Source organism: Apteryx rowi, unplaced genomic scaffold (assembly GCF_003343035.1).
Source record: "Apteryx rowi isolate R43461 unplaced genomic scaffold, aptRow1 scaffold_90, whole genome shotgun sequence".
NCBI classification, from domain to species: Eukaryota; Metazoa; Chordata; class Aves; order Apterygiformes; family Apterygidae; genus Apteryx; species Apteryx rowi.
This window is the reverse complement of record NW_020451205.1, coordinates 2613921-2632299: the sequence shown is the minus strand read 5'-3', so window position 1 is coordinate 2632299 and position 18379 is coordinate 2613921. Positions and strand designations below refer to the sequence as shown.

General features: G+C 52.9%; 1 protein-coding gene across 2 annotated transcripts; it reads left to right on the top strand.

The window, feature by feature from the left end:
• The first annotated feature begins 5340 nt into the window (after window positions 1-5340).
• SPARC (secreted protein acidic and cysteine rich) lies at window positions 5341-18079 on the top strand. 2 transcript variants are annotated; one of them, XM_026091334.1, is made up of 10 exons: window positions 5341-5490; window positions 12743-12812; window positions 13109-13159; window positions 13570-13654; window positions 14073-14194; window positions 14460-14580; window positions 15264-15397; window positions 15745-15893; window positions 16619-16767; window positions 17004-18079. In XM_026091334.1, the coding sequence occupies exons 2-10, from the start codon at window positions 12756-12758 to the stop codon at window positions 17030-17032; spliced, it is 897 nt and encodes a 298-aa protein (XP_025947119.1). In that variant the 5' UTR covers window positions 5341-5490; window positions 12743-12755; the 3' UTR covers window positions 17033-18079. The 2 variants fall into 2 exon arrangements, with proteins under 2 accessions (XP_025947119.1, XP_025947120.1); XM_026091335.1 differs by lacking the exon at window positions 5341-5490 and having other exon boundaries at window positions 12685-12812.
• The last annotated feature ends 300 nt before the right edge of the window (window positions 18080-18379 follow it).

Sequence of the window (18379 nt, the reverse complement as noted above, 5' to 3'; positions counted from 1 at the left end):
GCTGCCATTGCAGCCCTGTGCAGCCAGAGTGCTTCCCTCTCCTTACRTGTCCCAGGGGCTAGAAGGTGGATTCCTGTTTATTTCCTCAGGCAGTTCTATTCATAGTCTTCAAAAACTGCCAAGCTGCATCTATCAGGCCTGAAAGGACTTGAAAGTGCATCTTAGGTAAACAGCGGAAGCACAAGGGGACTGCCCAGAGTTAGCAGTGTTTGCTGAGTTTCTCCTTCGGGAGCTTTATTGCATGTTCTGCAAGGCGTAGGCACACCTCCATCACAAGGTCCTGAGCAAACCAGACGTCTGTAATTCAGGCACACAACATGCCCCATGATCAGAAAGAAATATGAAACAGTCCCCTGCTGCAAGGAAGAAGTCCTTTTAGCAATGTCAACAAGGTCTTTGGGATATTGGACAGGACCAAGCATAGTGAGGTTCAGCTGGGCTTGATATGCCCCCTCAGCCTGCAACCCCACGGATGCCCAAGCAAGCAAGTGCATGTTGCAGGGGTAGTTTGAAGGAGGTGGGGGAGAGACCCCTCCCTGTAAGATTTGGGAAGTGCATTCCACTGGAGATCCCAGAGGACGGCTCTGAGATCCCACGCACACCATGGAAACAGTGAGCCATCCCACTGCAGTGCATGTCCTGCTTCTGGGCTCCAGAGTGAAGCCTGCTCCCGGGTCGTGACTCACAGCAGAGCCATGCACAGCTGGCTTCCTCCCTCCTGTCCTGCAGGCCTCTGGCTTGCAGCTGAAAATTCACAATGACATCCCCTCCTCTTTCTCCATCTGCTTCTGAGCGAGCCAGAACCCCATTCGCCTGCATCACCCTGTAAAGCCAAGCTGCCCCAAGTCCATTTGAAGCATTCACTCAGGCTTTTCTGGGCCAAGCACTCCAAGAGACCCTGCAGGGGCAGAGGCCTGGGGAGGTGATGGTGCGTCAGTCTGCTCCATCTGTACAAGCAATCAACCCTACCACCAACCCTGGAAGTACAGTCCCATCCCACCRGGGAGAAGTCCCTGCCCCATGTAGGACCAAGACAGCCAGCCTGGGGCAAGTTCCCGGCATAGTTTAGGTTCATCCTGCCCTGTGCGAATAGCGCTTCCAGTCCTGAATGGTGGTCACACACCTGCTTTAATGCAAATTCAGAGGCCACAGGCTTTTGCCCAGTCTGCTGATCTCCTTCTGAAATGGAAAAAAACAAGAAATCCTCCTCTGATACCTGATGACACACTCCTGGGTTTTGGAGATAGCTGGAGAGCTGGAACATTCCTAGGATAAGCAAGATGCCTGTCTGCTCTGCACTTACTCATTTCAACTGCCTTTTCCTGAGCTGGGTGCTGGGCTGCCTTACTGAAGGCCGTTGCCTTTCCCACACTGCACTAAAGGGATCCTGCTCACACAGCAGCCTGTGTCTGTGAGGAGCACAGCCTTCAGCCACACACTAATCAATGAAGACATATTAAATGACATTTCTACAGTGGTTCCAGGGCATCCTGTTTATTTATATGCACTTTGGGTTCATTGTTTTGCTGTAACATCCACCAGCAATTAATGCAGGAACATCAGCCTATCCAGAAAAACTCATCAGAAAATCCCTCCCAGAGCATAAAGGAGGAAGGGCTGCTTAGGCTGAAGGATTTGTGAGTAGGATACAGCAGGATTATTAATCCCCACTTGTATCACTTCCATCAAGATTCTCATTTGCATTTCTGTCCTTCTCTTACAGCAGAATTGCTCCTGTCTTGGGGAGTACCAGGGTTTTCTTGACTGTGCCAGCCCAGATCTGCCAAACTGTGCTTAAAATGGGATGAAGGAATTCGGATTTGGAATTGAGGTTAGCTTGAGTTCAAACCTCAGCCTTGCAAATGTCTTGGCTTTGCTGTAAACTCAGTTCAGGTCTCAAGGGGTCTGGTCCTGTTTGCTTTTTCCATMTGAGTTTATGAGGTCACTTGAGCTGGGAGGGAGAGAAAGGGGACTTGGGGCTCAGGAGCTGTGTTTGAGACACATATTGGCACTGCTTGTAGAGACCCCAATCTAGACCTGCAAGGCAGGCTCGCATGGCAAAGCACAGCCCCAGTTGCGTAGGGTCCCAGGGCTGATAAGGTCCTCTTGGGCCATCTTTTGCCTGTACTGTTCCCTGAGCTTTAGATGCCATAAGAGGAACCTCTAGCATGTGCAAGGTCCAGTTTTTCTCCTGGCAGCCTGACATCAAAGTCTCTTCTTTGATGTCTAAGCCTTATAAGTGTGGAAAGGACTTTCCAGGACTTTTTTGCAAGCTCTCAGTCATCTCGGAGGCTTCTTAAAGCTGCTGAGATTAAAGAGGCTGCCAGTTGCTCCAGGCTCTTGTTTCCCTCTCTGTGCAATCCCCCTTCATCCTGCAGCTGGCTACATGAACCTGAGCCTGGCAACGTGCCTGTCACATGGGGAGCTGCAGGACCTGGGCTCTCCCCTGCGATGTGTGCAGCAGCTGAAGGCCCCTTTCCTGTTTGGGTTAACCCCCCACAGGCAGGAGGGCTGTGAGGACCCTTCACTTCGCACATGCCCGGGACATAGCTGAGAGCTCAGGAGCCATCTCCAGACTTGACTGCACCACTGCAGCAGGCTGCTTTTTGCTTTTACTCAAGACCGGGGTTTAAGCCGCCACGTATATAAAGAAATCCCTGTTATAATTATCTTCTTGGCACTGTCATTTACTTCTCCTTAGAAGAGGGCTTAGCTTCAGGCTAGACTAAAGAGCACTGAGCAATTGCCACGTTGTCAGTTAGAAAAGATGTGGTTTCTTTTTTCTTTTTTTCCTCCTTAAAATTTTTTCCAGATGTCTTTTTTTTTCTCTTAGGAGAAGTACCAGCAACTGTATGGTTTCAATGCGAGCCATGACTAATCCAGTGCAGAAAGCATTCAACTCCTCGGGRTGTGAATCAAGCGAATGAAACTCGGACCTGGGGCATGTGTGACCTCTGGAGCCAAACAGGACCTACGTGTGGGCTACACATGGGAGCTGTGGACACCCATGGTGGGAAGAGAAGACACCCAGATGCCACAGGTGACCAGCTGAGTTAGAAGGACCGAAATGGTTTTAGCAACCATCACAAAGTTGACCTCCACATAGACCCTAGATGGTAGCATGGGGTCTTTTTCGGATGTCTGTGTGGGTGATATCAACATCCACATATTATAACTCAGGGATGGCTTTTGAGTGGTATGTAAAGAAACAGCCAGGTTCCTGGTAGCTTTTCAGCGGGAGCAAGATGCCTTTTACAAATCCTCTTGGGCATCTCCAGGCAACCTGAGGCTCCCAAGCCCTTTGACAATGTGAATCTCGGCTTCTCATCCCCAGCTCTCAAAGCAAATGGAGAAATCTCTTTGCTCCTCTGTGCCTAGACAGCATCATGTGTTACAGGGCGATACACAGCAGCATAACCACCCCCACTGCAAACCAAGACCTAGGTGCCACATCAAGAGTAATGCGTGGAGTAGAGAATGGGGGGATACAGCCCCACAGGTCTCACCTCCTGGTATGTTCACTACTGCCTTCTGCCTAAAACAAATCCTTCAGGACACAGGATTTAAACCAGTGACCTTTCAAGACTTTTTCCTCTCTTGCTCTTCACTGCCAGCGTCCTGGCCTGCCTGAACACAGAGATCCACAGTCCCATTAGGAAGTGATGACAGGTTCCTCATGGCCCTCTCCACTATGTTTTTCTTTCCTTTCCCCTTTCCATTTTGGTCTTGTTTATTTTTTGTTTATTTTTGGCCCTATTAATGTTTATTCTTACATCTGTCTCTTTCACATGCAGCAGAAGTGCTGCGAGGCAGGATGAGAGGTGTGCTGATGAGGAATCCTAAATTACAAAGTAACAGGCCTCCACCAGAGCAAAGAGCCAGCAGAGCTTGGCAAATCCTGACAGGCCTGTTCCTATGTTGACATCTAAATCCCCAGCAACTTCAGTGTGAAGGGTTAAGTGCCCACCTCCCTTTTGAAGGTAGCATGTAATCACACAGAGGAATGACCCCAGGCAGACAAGACAAACACACGGTGTTAGATTTTATTATGAGTCTTATGTCCCCTTCACCCAGCTTTCAGGATCGCAGTCCTAGTGCCCAGACAACTTGTCCTCAGCCCTGACTGCAACGCAGACACTGTCCCTCCAGCAGCCCCTGGGAGAGCAACCTTGTCTTGCCCTGGCCGAGTGACCCCACTGGAGCCACCCAGGCTCAGCGAGGGATGGATGGTGCCATGGGCAGACAATGAGCTTCAAAAAGCTGCTAATGAGCTGGACTGTCTGCAGCTCTCAGGAAAGCCCTACAGGTTATAGAGTCAGGTCCCTTAGGGACACCCTAATTCCAGCAATTTAACAACCTCATTACTTGGCTGCTGCTTTTCCCTTATAATGTGGCACCATGGCCACGCTGGGGCATAAGGATGTGTTGTCTGGTTCTGCCAAGGGTCAGGTGAACATTAAGTCTCCTCTGCCATGATGAAATGCAAGGAGATGGGAGCTGGGTTTTCCTCCTTAGCACAGAGAGGAACAGATGGGAAAAGTCAACCCCAAATGGCTTTGCTGTTTGGCTGCCTCTGGCTGGCAAGCTGCTTCGGCTGGGTTATAATCTGTAAGGTCAAAATACAGAGCCATACCTGAAAAGACCCTCAGGTTCAATGGACTGGCAATTTCCAGGCCACTAGTTTTGCTCAGTCAGAACCAGCTGATCGGATCTGTTGGATGATATCCACAGCAGAGAGACCAGCATGCCAGGGGTTACTTCTCCCAGCTGAGCATTTCTCTGACTCTTCAAAGCATATTTCAGACATGTAATAACTCTCCACAGTCTGGAAAAAGGGGATCATTCTTTCCCCTCCCTCCCCGCAAGGCAGTCTTGGATGGCAGCAGTGTCAGGAGAAAGGATGGAGGAAGGTAGACTCTTCTCTTAGCTTCCTCTGCATGCCCTGAAGATGGAAAACACCAGCCCAGGGACTGAACTGGTCTTTTGTGAAATGACAGTATTTGAAGTTTTTATTGTGGTAGATGAATGTGCTAGGAGCTGTACAAAGAAAGCATAGCCATGGTATTCCTCCCTGCTCCCCTGATACTGTTAGTCCGAGAGAGATTCAGAGAACCTACAAACTTGTTGCAGGAGTGCAAGCAGCTACTGTGACGAAGCCTCTGTTACAAAAGTGCACTGGGAACTGATTTCTCCCTGCGAGAGATCCTGTTTATCTCCAGCACCTCTTGATTTCTCTAGTCTATCATTTGAACCAAAGCTGTGCCTCAGACTGTATTTCGGGAGCAGGGCGGTGAGAGGGGGTGGGACAGCCCACTGGGGAGCGAGGCAGAGGAAGAGACAGATTTGGAAAGATAGCGAGGAGGAGGAGGAGAGGCAGCGGGAAACCCAGCCCACAGTTTGGCTTTCTGCTGCGTCCTTCTAAAACCTGCAGATTCCCCCAGCCCTTCCGAGAGCCTGAAGTTTCCTCAGCCCTGCTGCCGGCACTGTCAGGTATGGCCCAAAACCTTCTTCTTTTCCTTCCCGGCGCTCTTTCTCCTGGCGTGGTGGCTCCCCAGCCCACTCATGCAGGCCCCCTGCATGGGCGCCCGGCTCTGCGCCTCACCACCCCACCACGCACCCAAGCACCTTGCCCGACTTCTTCTCTTTCTCCTCTTTGCAGCTCCTCAACTGAGTCTGTTACTGCATTTCGCTGCCACACTACTGGTGCTAGCATTTTGGTGACAGCTGACTTTAAAGCTTTAACCTGACCTAATTTTTCCTCTCTTCTCCCTTTTTCTTCTCTGGGTTTTAAGTTGTGGGGTATTGCCCTTGGGAGAAGTGCTAGATCAATGTCCGGGCACATCAAACCACCCTGCACGGCAAATCAGATTTAATTATAAACCAGCACGCATTATACACAGAGTCTGAGGTGTTTTGGCATTTGATGTTTTACTCACCAGAATATCTAGAGGAAGAACAAAAGCGTTGTCGACTTTATCTCTTAGAGTCCTTTTTTTTTTTTAAGTACAGCCGCTCTTATTTCTCCTGCAAAGAAAGACACTTAGCTTTTTGTTCCAAGCAGACTTTGAAATCATTTCAGATCCTCCTGCCCTATTTTGCATAAATCCAGCTGATCAGCTGTTCGAGAGAGAGACAGAAAGTTGCAGGAGAAAAAAAATGAAGAATCAAGCTCTTCTTTTGTTTGTTTAAAGATACTAAAAATAAGGATCAGGCAGACACAATTTTAGGTCCATGCAAAAAAGCCAAGGGCTTGTTTCCTTTAAAGGCAGCAGCTGCCTTTTCCCTGCCTAGACGTGCAGAGCAGCCTAACTCTGCTCTTTGTATCCCTCTTCTAAAAAAGCTCCGCTATGTTGCTTACGGCCAAGAAAAGGAAACTTAACAGGATGGTGGCTTAATTCCCACCCAAACTGACCGGCGACAGTTGCAAGTTGGAGTGAAATCAGGGGCACTGGGAAGGTCACCCGCACTCCGAGCGCTTGGTTACCACCGACTTGAAACAGCCCCAAAACTCAGGCCCCACCAAAAGGACTAAGTAGCTGGCGGTGGCTTGGTAGGCTGCACAAGCCAAGTTTTAAGCGGAAACCAAAGTCTGCAGCCTTGTGCGAAGCAGCTAAACCCGAGCTATTGTCTGCCACATAGGCAGGAGCAGGGATGCGGGCGGTGCTGGGAGGGGGATGAGGAGAAATAAACTTTTCAAACTTTTTTCAAGCCCCTCCTTCCCCAACCCTGTGCTCTGCCATGACTCAGCCGCGGAGGAATGTCGGCTCCCATGGAAACCCCTTCTGGGTCCTCTGGTCGAGGGATGTTGGGGCTGTTATCGCTGGAGCTGCCCTGGCAGGGCGAGTCCAGGGAATGCTTTGAAGATGGTTCGCATTTTTGCGGGATATTTAGCAGCCGGCTTCTTCTCTCTGTTTTTTTGCGGGGCTGTGCATCAGTGAGAGATCAGCTTTCTAACTCCTCTGGGAGCCAGAGGGACACGCTTGCACCTGGCACAGCAGGGTCCTTACTCACAGCACTTCACAGAAAGCGGGGCTGCTTTTGGCACGGCCCCATGTGCAATTCAAGCAAAATAAATAAATAAATATATATATATATATAAATATAAACTTAGGCAGGACGCAGGACATCACTACTTCTGACTGAGGTCTGCGAAAGACTCAGTAGCTCTCTGCTGTTTGCAGCTCAGGTCTCATCCATGCACTTCTCTTGGTACTGATTTGTTTCCCTTTATGGATGCAATGTACAACCTAAATAGTTAAATTGTGATAGCTCCAAGCTAGCACATAACTGTACTGGTAAATGGGCACTTACTCTGTTCTGTCTGCGTCCTGCAAAGACCTGGCACTCTCATAAGTGCAATCACAGCTGCTCTACCAACTCCCTGCAAGGGGAATGGGTTAATAGAGGGCAGTGGTGTGTAGACGTGTCTTTAGCAACTCTGAATGGAAAGATGCAGTGAATATATTTTTTTCCTGTGTTTTAATGGGTGGTGTAAGTGTGTGCATGCGCAAAAGGGAATTTAATTTCACTTCCATCTAAATCTCTCTTGGATACGCAAGCCTATAAGCCCTGTATGAGCGCCGGAGGCCTGCACAGGTGGCAGGAGCCAGGCTGGCTTCTGCCCAATCCTCATTTCCTGCCCCGCTCTCTTGAGACCTGGTGCAATGAAGTGGCTGCACAGCTGCAGAGTGACGGGGCGCGCTGACGTCCCCAGGAACACGGCTGGGCAAGCAGGGACCTGTTCGGTGGGGAGCTCTGTGGGGGCTCACACAAACAGCTTTGTTTTCAAACTGAATTTTAGACCGGGAGTGATTGGCTAAATACAGCTCGACAGGGTCTTGTTTGCATAGCTATGTTGGGGCCAGTCAGCGGGTTGCCCTGGGTTTCTGTAATGGCTAATTTCTTCACCTGTCCGCACCTTGAAAACTGTGGCCCACGGTGGGCAAGAGCCTTTTCTGGGCCTGCCCTGCCTTTTCATTCAGTCTGAGGTGCTGGTACKCATTTCAGGCCCTGCAGAGCCTTGCAGCAGGAATGAGCAAATTGCCGGTGAACACGCGCGCCCCTGCTGCTGGCTGCACCCTGCGTGGCTGTGGTGGGGTGCTGCAAYGGCTGTGGTGCGGGTGGGGAGCGGAGACATGAGGAGGGTGTTTGCCCCACGATTACCCGCTCCTGCTCCTTGGCTGCCAGGAGGCAGGAGACCGCAGCCCGGGATAGCGAGGCWTCTCGCCCGCATTAGCGGTGGAGGCAGCTGGGGGTTATCCTGGATCTGGTAGCGGCCTCGGGGAGGAGCTGTCAAACCGGCCAGGCGGAGACTCCTCCCCATGCTAACGTGGCATCCCGTCAGGCTTATGCAACCTTGGCCAGGGCCAGTGCCACATGGACCATGCTCTGGCCATCCAAGGAGCCTCCTCCTGTGTTGTCTGGCCTCCTCTTCCTCCCCAAGGCCCGCAGAGGCGCCCGGGCTGGAGGGGGAGGCACAGAGACTGAACGGACCCAAGTGGCACAAACACTCCTCTGTGCCTCACTGCAGGGTGTTTGCCCAGCAGGAGAAGCTTATAGCAGTGCTGCAGGGTGGGGGAAGGTGTTAAAGAGTTTGCCGGCGTGGCCTGCTTCGAACTCACGGAGGAGCTGGGGTGAGGCTCGAATCGCTCTGTGCCTCGCGGCTCTCGTTCGGCCCATGTCTGTAAAATGCAGCAAGTGGCAGGTCAGGGCCGGTGCTGGTGGCTATGCTGGAAGGAGAACTGCCGAGAGGGATTTATGGGAGCCATGAGGCTGTGTTTACACAGCAACTGGGAGCCGAAGTCCCCACTTAGGACACAAGTGGGGTCAAGCGTTGCCTGGGCTGCGGGGCTGGCTCCCTCCCCACGCGTGCCCCAAGATTGCTCTGCAGAGGACAGTGCAGGGCACTTCGCCCACTGGCAACTGGGGCAGTTCCAGGAGGGAAGCGGTCCCTGGGGTGAGTGGAGGCAGTGTGTGAGCTCCCACGGCCGACATCACCACTGCAGGGCTTGGCTGAGGAGATGCAGTGCTGTCGGTGCTCCCCCTGCTCTGGCCAGCAGGTCCCAGCACTCTCAGCTTCAGCAACACATGGGATGTCTCCCGGAACAGTGGGGGCGGCCAGGAGCCAGAGGGAACATGGCATTGTTTGGAGGTAGACAGGATGTCCAAGTGCATGGAGAAAAGCCTCTGAGAAGTGCAGAGAGAAGCAGCAGTGGCAGAGGAAGGCTGAAGCTGAGGCTGTCATTGGAGATGCCACTGGGTGCTGGGAAAACAGCAGATTGCCACATCAGACCCAATGGCACCAGTGCTCCACAGTGCAGACAGGCAGAGGACAAGCTGCAGCAAATTGTAAACCTTCACCATCAGTGAGGCAGGCTAGGTTCCCCCACCTAAACCTCCTGTCCCTTTTTTTTGGTGCATGGGGCCTTAGGAAGGTGACCATCCCATAGGTCCTGCAGCTTGGAGGACAGCTGAAGGCCAACATCTGTAAGCCAGCTGTGCAGCACTGAGTTGCACTCCTGTGAGCACCAGAAGTTGAGCTCTGCTCAGTGGAGGTGCCAGGACCCTCTTCTCTATCATCAGCAGTTGGTAGGGCAGATCTGAGGAGGGGTAGTGGCAAGCGACCATGGAGGCTTCTCTCATTTTTGGCTTGGAGTTTGGCATGTGCATACCTAGACTTCCCTGAGCTCTCCCCAGGAACCTGGCCAGCGCAGGAGGAACGCTGCTTTGAGTTTGTCATGATTGTGGCTACCAGGGAGCAGCCTGGCCCTGTGTAAACACTACACCCCTGTTAGCCATTGGGTGTCATCGGCAGTACTGAGGGCTCTCTGCCTGGTATATTCAGCAGCCCTCTCTGAGCCCCAGGTGTGCTGGTTTCTGGTGTGCCTTGTTAAAGCGTTGGCTTCTGTTGATTCCTCTAGGGTATGGCAGGGTATATAAGCCCCTGCTTGCTAAGATGTTTTCCCCAATCTTATTTTCCTCTGTCCAAAATGACCTTCTGCTGTATGGCACTGGTCTACTCCTCACGCTGCCCTATGCTTGCCACAGGGCACCTGCAGAGTGGTGCTAGGCATGGCTGGGGCAGGGTCCCACACAGGGATCCCCACCTGAGCCCCTCTGGCAGGGGAGTGGATGCTGAGCTCATGCCATGCCCCAGCTTCCAGCTCCAAAGAGCATCCTCTTGGGCAGCAGGATCACGGCAGGTCAGCAGGGAGGGAGTCTGTCCCCAGTGACTCACACTGTGGGCCAGGCTTGCTTCTTCTGCCCAAGCAGCACCGAGTGCAGAGCGCCTGAGCCATCAGGACCTTTGACCATCAGGCATTCAGGAAAGACCAAGCCCTTGCAAAGCAGCCAGGGTCTTACAGACACTGCAATGTCCTCTGTGCACAGTCTCTGCCTCCGGGAGGATGTTGTTTTTCAAATAAACTTGTTTTCCCATCTCCGGTGTGAGACGGCTCTGCAGAGCTTGTTTGCTCAGGCTTTTTCATGCTCTTTCTTCCTCCAAACACAACACTGGCAGCTCGGAGTGTCTGCTGGCTCCTAGCAAGCATGTAATTCCCTGACCCCAGCTCACTGCACGCCCAGGCTTTGAAACTTGGGATTTTCTGGGCTTGGGGGCATGATGTGAGAGGGCCTTAGTAAGGGGTTGGGTTCTTTTTAATGCCTTCTTCCACGTGTACACTCACTGCCCTCTCCTTTGGGCTGGATTCTGCCGTGTTTCTGCACGCTGAATATCACTGAACCTCAGAGCATCTTCCAAGGCAAACAAGCCCCTTGGGAGAAGCCCAGGAAAAGCCAGGGATGGCAACAAGGGAGGAAATGGACAGATCCACCAGTACTTTTCCACCCTCCCCCCCCCAAGAAAATGTCCCTCCAGAAGAGAAGAGTTAGTGACCTCAGCTTCAGGTCCTGGCAAATGCAGGGAGCACTTGTGGCAGCCTCCAGAGCAAATAAAGGAGAGGAGAAGGGACAGTGTGTACTGAGTGGGAGCGGACAGCTGCGGCCGGCCGGAGGAAACCGGCTCCTCCGCCCCCACCCGCAGGCCCGTCTGTGCACAGGGCCTCTATCCCAGCAAAGCAGCCATCGCCTCCATCCCCGCGGTCCCAGCTCTCTGATGGCCTCGGGAAGCTGCCTTCTGCACCCCTGTGCCTATTTCGTATGGGCCCTGCCGGGCGGAGAGAAGGGCACCCTGCTGCTTACAGGGTGAGCCTGGCTCCGAGTGAAGCGCTGAGATTTGCAGGGGGATTTCAGCCTCTGTGTGGCCCGACCATGCTAAATTAGCATGGAGCTGGAGCTAGGCCAGCCTGTTTCGCGCCCTGGCAGCACAGTCTTGTCGCAGCTTTATGCCCAGAAAGAGCAGCCTTGCATGGGGAGGAAGAGAAAAGAGGCACTGGCAAATGAGATGTTCACACACGTCTGCTGGAAGAACAAGGCATGTTTTCTGACTCTGGTCAGGGAAGACGCAAGAAATTCTTTCTGTCTGAATGAAGCTATCCATCCATCCGTCTGTCCATCTGTCTGTCTATTCCCCCTTGCAGCTTGGCTAGGAGGGACCCAGGGGGCTCTGATGCCCCTTCCATCTCCTCGCTCCTGCTTGAGGAACCGAGGCAGGTGGAGGAGAGGAGGGCGAGCGGAAAGGCTGGGGGAGCAGAAGTCTTGGCAGGCAAAGAGACGCCTTTGGAGGCGTGAGACAGCCAGGGGGGTTTTGCGGGCGGAAGAGAGAAGGAGCCCTCCTCTCGCTGTCAGGCATGGGATGCTGCTGGCATATTAAGCGGCCAGCTGAGCTCTTCTTTCCTCTTGCACAGAGGGGCTCAATCCCGCCAAACAGGAACTGAGGGGAACAAGGGCAGGGTTATTTCACCAGCTGGGACTCTGCTTCTGGCTCGAATTGCAACTGGTGTTAGCTGGGCTCCCTGCGTTGCCTCTCTTACTCATCCTAGAGAGCATTTTGGCTCCTGAATCAGCTGCAGATGTGGAGGGTGCAAAGTCCTTCCTGGGGCCCATCTTCTGTGCAGTACCTCCTGGCAGGACAACCCAGATGTGTCCTGCCTCCCTTGATGTCAGTTTGGGGGCCCTCAGGCCTGAGCAGGAAAGTGAAAAATTATAGTAGAGATTTCAACATTTGGGGGTGCCAGGAATGGGTGACTGGGCCCTGCCACCTCTAGTAATGTGGGATTGTAGTAGTAGACACCTGTAGGTGTAGACACCTGTAGTAATGTGGGATGCCTAGTAAGGTGTCCGTGTGGAATGGGTTTTTCTGGGCACTTATTAAAAGAAGTAATTCTGAAGTGGTCCCCACCTCCATATTCTCTCTTTCCTTCCTGCCCTTTAATTTTTCTTCTGATTGACAAATAAAATGGTAGAGAGCTTTATTTCCTGTACCTGGCACTGTTATCAGGGGTTTTTAAAGTGCAAAGCACCTTTTTGTCCAAAATGACTTACATGCAGGAAAGGTGAATTGCCTTTTTGACTGCAATTTTTCCAGTGCATCAAGGAATCTAACCCCCACGTTCCCATTTTGCAAAAACAAATGAATTTGTACTGAAAGCAATATTCGGCTTAAAGTTTTGGTTAGAAAAGTCAGTATGTGGGGCTGTATTATCAAACAGACAAGGCAGGAAATGAAGAAAACGCCCTTTTCTACATGTCTCATCACCAGCTGTGAACTCAGCCTGGAGCCGAGCAGCATATGGTGGTCTGAAGACCTCATTCCTCATCTCTCCTTTTCCTCTCTGTTATTCAGGGTTTGCTGAAAGATGAGGGCCTGGATTTTCTTCCTGCTCTGCCTGGCAGGCAAAGCCCTGGCGGCACCGGTAAGTGTGGCAGTCAGCAGGACGGCTCTCTGCTGTCAGGTTGCCTGTTGGCCATTTCTGATGGGGATTTTCTTTTGCAACGAGTAAAACTGGGAGCCCTTGCGGGAGCGTTTCACCCTCTTGCAGGCTCCCCAAGGACAAAATGGCCACCCTGTCCCCAAGTGCTGTTAGGAACAGTGGGCAGAGGGAGAGAGGAAACTCGAGGGTGGTCCTGCCGCCTCTCCTGCGCTGGCGCGTTGCCCGCCTCGGGACCATGCTCCCCGTGAGCCGTGGCTCACAGCTCTTTTCCCCTGCAGCAGGAGGCTCTGCCTGATGAGACGGAGGTCATCGAAGATCCCACCACAGAGGTAGGCAGCTCCGCTCCTCACTGCCTGTCCCCGGCAGGAAGAGTGGGGCCACAGTGGGTCTCCCCACATCCCCACCTGAGCAGTCCCTCCATATCCAGCTGGGCCGCGAGGCCGCCCTGCATGCAAACTGATTAAATAAACCTGAAGAGCTTGGAAGCCCTTCATTTTGGTGCTCACTGGTGTGCTACAGAAAGTCTCCATGGGGACAAACGACATTATTTCATGGGTATCTTCCTCCAAGCATTGGTGTCTGCTGGGAACCCCCCCCCCCCATTTCCCACCAGCTCTCCCAAAGCAGCTCTGAAGTGTGGAGGAGGAGAGGAAGCATTGGGCTGCAGTGCCCCAGGGAAGGGGGCCGCTGGGGCTGAGCCCCCCATGTGCCCCGCTGGACACTCTGGCTTCTCCCACAGGAGCCTGTGGGGGTGAACCCTGTCCAGGTGGAGGTGGGCGAGTTCGAGGAACCCAYGGAGGATGTAGAGGAGATCGTCGCAGAGAGTGAGTCGTTTCCCTCCCCCTGCAGCCCCAGCTTTCACCCCTCTGCCCCCACTCCCAGCTGGGGGCCTTTAGCCACCCCAGACAATGAGGGGCTTCCTCAAGAAGTGCTGCAGCACAAGGACAATGCCAAACTAGACGCATGTTTAAAAGATAGGAAGGTGCATGACCTCTTCCTGCACTAGATTCTCCATAACCCTTTTTTGCAACAGGAAAGCCATTACATTGTGTGGCTACAGAAAGGAGACCAGGAACAGCCCAGGGGCTACTGGGGGGCTTCAGAAACCTTCACATCTTCCCAGTGCAGGGAGAAGCGCTTGGGGTAGTCCCTGCTGAATGTTTTCTGTGCCCGTGGGGTAAGGCCAGCTGGCAGGAGGTGAGGACAGGGCAGGCTCTGACTGTGCTTCCTGCCCTCTCCTAGATCCCTGCCAGAACCACCACTGCAAGCATGGCAAGGTGTGCGAGGTGGACGACAACAACTCGCCCATGTGCGTGTGCCAGGACCCCTCCAGCTGCCCAGCCACTGCCGGCATGTTCGAGAAGGTGAGGGCAGAGGCCGCATGATGGACAGGAGTGGGCAGGGGCCCCCATGCAGGGCACCGCTGGCTTCAGGCAATGCAGGGGAGATGGTTAGGGTTGGGGTGGCAGGTCCCCATCTGGCCTCTGTCAGTGAAGCCCAAAGAACCATTGTCCACTTGGTGACCCTCAGGGACTGAGGCAGTCTTCCTGTTTGGAAGCTCTCCCTGCTGACCCCCAAGCGGGGCTGGGCTTTGCTCCCTCTCATGCCACGTCCCCCCATCCTATGCAGGTCTGCGGTACTGACAATAAGACCTACGATTCCTCATGCCATTTCTTTGCCACCAAATGCACCTTGGAGGGAACCAAGAAGGGACACAAACTGCACCTGGACTACATCGGGCCTTGCAAATGTAAGTGCAGGTGCTCCCTTAGACAAGGGTGCCCCTAACCTGAGCACATCCCCTTTCAGAGCCATGGCCTGGACCTTGCCTGTGGGCTGAGGGATACTCTAAGCCTCAGTCAGGCTTTCCAGGCTGGCCTGATGCCCACATTGCAACTAAATGTATCYTCAGGGAAAGCTCAGGAACGCAACCGAGACTCAGACCCAAAGTCACAGAAAGGCCATGGGGATCACTTGTTCCCAGGAAACAGGCTTTGAAGAAGGGTGAAGCATGGTTCCAAAGCTGGCTGTTTGCTCTGGTTCCCATTTTCCATGCCTGCCCCATAAGCAGCCCCTGGAGGCACCCCCCCCCCCCCCAGGCCATTGGACCAGCCTCAAGGACTCAACCATCCGATTCTGCACCAGGGAAGGAAGCCAGCAGGTTTCAGATGAGCCACAGAGACCTCTTCTTATCTCGCATTTGAGCACCCAGCTTGCAGTCGATGTCCTTGATGATGCTCCAAGTCAGCTGAGACAGAAATTCATTTCCAAGCACTTGTTTTTTTGGGAACAGAGAGGATTTAACTTGGGAGTGAGAAACAAGTAGCTCAAGATAAAGAGATAGTGAAGGTTCAGGCAGGTTCAGGGTTGAGGTGGGAGGATGCTGGGTTTGTGTGTCCGGGTGCTGTGTTGACTGCCATGTGCTGGCTTCAGTCATCCCCGCCTGCCTGGACGCGGAGCTGACCGAGTTCCCCCTGCGCATGCGGGACTGGCTCAAGAACGTGCTGATCACCCTGTATGAGCGTGATGAGGACAACAACCTTCTGACCGAGAAGCAGAAGCTCAAGGTGAGGGGCTGGGGTGGGACGGAGCCTGGGAACTTAACCCAACAGACCCCAGCACGCAGAATCACAGAATGGCTGAGGATGGAAGGGACCTCTGGAGATCATCTAGCCCAGCCCACCTGGGGAGCCCATGTCGACGCACACTTGTGCAGCTCCTGCAGAGAGAGCCCGATGTCGCTCACAAATGCCAAACCAGCCCCGTTCCTACAGGCTCCCTCCATCCTCCCAGACAGCTCTCCCTCATATCCATCCGGAACAACCCCTGGGTACCCCACATAAAGCCCCTCCTGGGCCCCCCATGCCCCACCTAACCCCAGCTGACAAGGTCTCCTTGGCATCTCCTATGACAGGTGAAGAAGATCCATGAGAACGAGAAGCGCCTGGAAGCTGGTGACCACACTGTGGAGCTGCTGGCCCGTGACTTTGAGAAGAACTACAACATGTACATCTTCCCCGTGCACTGGCAGTTTGGCCAGCTGGACCAGCACCCCATTGATGGGTGAGTGTCTGCAGAGCAGGACGGGGGCACCTGGTGGGACCCCTTCCTGCCTGAGGACAAGGATGATTTGGTCATGGCAGGAGTCGAGGCAGGTCAGAGACAAGACAGAGGTGGTGGCTGATGGCAGAGGCACAGGCAAAGCCCTGTTGAAGGACAACACCTGCACACAGCTGGCTGGGGCCAGAGTGAACCTGCCTGGGGTGGAGGCAGTTTTGACTTCTGTGAAAAGCTCTTCTGCAGAAAGAGGGGACACCCCCAGCCCCAGCTGCTCCCATCACCCTTGGGTGGAGTTCCTGTCTTCTCAGACTTACTGTTGCATGATAGTTCCCTAAAATATCTTACTCCAAAGGCACCAGGATAACTTTGACAGCTGAAATAGCAGCTGTTGGCTTAGCCATGTGGTGGATGTGGGTGCCTGAGTGACCACACGCTGGCTGGCGGAATGGGGGCAGTGGTGAGGACCCTCAACTGCAGGGTCCATTGCCACTTGCACGGACAGATGCAAAAGGAGACACTAGTCCCCAGCCTTCATTGCATCCAGTGGTGGACACTGGGAGGGCCTTGGGAGAGCAGCTCACACTGGAGGGAGGGATGGCGTAGGCACCCCTGGCGTGGGGCTGGGGCATGCGGCTTGCCCTGCGGTGGCTCCTGCGGCCAGCAGAGCATCTCCCCCTGCGGGGAGGTGGTTATGGAGCATGCACTGATGGTGCTGGTTGCTGCGGCAGGTACCTGTCCCACACCGAGCTGGCCCCTCTCCGCGCCCCYCTCATCCCCATGGAGCACTGCACCACCCGCTTCTTCGAGGCCTGTGACCTGGACAACGACAAGTACATCGCCCTGGAGGAGTGGGCCAGCTGCTTCGGCATCAAGGAGCGTAAGTACCTGCCAGCCCGGGGAGGGAATGAGGGTGGAGGAGACACCCCAAAACACCCTGAAGCTCCTGACTGGGCTGAAGCAAGTGTGTTACAGCTGATCCTGGGGAGGGAAGAGCAGGGGAGACTGGGGGGGATTGCGGGAGCTGTGGGACCACAGTGGAGGCAGATCCTGTGCTTGTGTCCGGCTCCCAGGCCGAATCCAGCTCCTAACCTTGTCTCTCTCTTCCTTCTACAGAGGATATAGACAAGGATCTTGTGATCTAAAGCCCCAGCTTCCCTCTCTGCTGCCAACTTTGTCTTGTTTTAACCTTCCCATTTCCTACGTTTTTTAAACCTCTTTTGTTTCGTTTTGTTTTTCCCTGGGAACAAGGTGCTAATATAGATCTAAACGTATATAATAACGGTGCTAAGAGAAATAACAGTCCTCCTTAATAGCCTAATCTGTTACCACTAGATTATTCACTCAGCTGTTTCCACATGCTCTTATTGGCCCTCTCTCTCCGATGTCTTTACAATTGACTGACCCTGTTCCTGTCCTAAATATCCGCTCCGTCTCCGTATCTGCTCTTGGACAGACTTCTGCTAACTTCTTACTAACAGCACATTCTTCAGACACTTCAGCGTAGGCGCTAAGACATCGCAGCTGATTTACTGCCCTGAGTTACAGACCGCAAGCAAGGGAAGGCAGGCCAAGGATGTTGGAAGATTGGGCTTTTCAAGCAGAGCGGCTGCCAGTGACATTGTGGAGAGCTGGATTTCAACGTGTGGTAGGGGGGGATGAAGAGGTGGTGAGACTGCTAGAGGAGAGCCAGAGTGGCAGGATTTTGTGTTGCTTTTTTTTTTTAATTCCCAGGGCTTGAATTTAACAATCATTGGGCACAAAAAACCCCCTGGCTAACCAAACAAATGAACAGGAGAACGCACAAAAATTCAAACAAATAAAATGAAACACATGCCATCCTGTAAAATCTCCTCTAAAAATAAAGGCTTGAAAATGCTATGTGCTTTACCATTACTCCATGATTGTACTGCTGTTGTGTTTTCTGTGCTGCAAAGGGAGATTCGGTGTTGACACATGTTCCTCCAGGGTGTTCGTGGCTGGCCTTGCGATTGCAATTCTGCTGTAGCTGAGATAAAGCTCTTGGCTTCCTTAAATCACGTTGCCCTTGAGCACTTTCACTTCTCCCTTAGTCATTCTTAAATTCCAGCCCTGTTCTCCCAGGGAAGCTGTGTTAGGTTTGGAAGGGACATTTCTGCTCAGAAAGAGGCATGCTTGCAACACACGCCCTGTAATATTTTTTCTTGTTGTGGATTTGGGGGTTTAAGGGATGAGAGGGAGGGAAGGGAGAGGGTATTTGGATTTTCCTTTGTAGAGAAGGTCCTGACAGGAGTGAAGGGATGGTTACGTCTCACAGGCTGAGAACTCTTTTTTTGGTTTGTTTGTTTTTACTTCTGAATGTTCCCTGTGCCTTATATTATTAAATTCCTGCCACAGTGTGAGCAACCTGATGAGTCTCTGTAATAAAAAATACTGATTTGAAACACTGACACTAAATGAGCTTCCAATGTTCCTCTGTTTCTTCCCATCCCAATGAGGGGGGATCACAAATG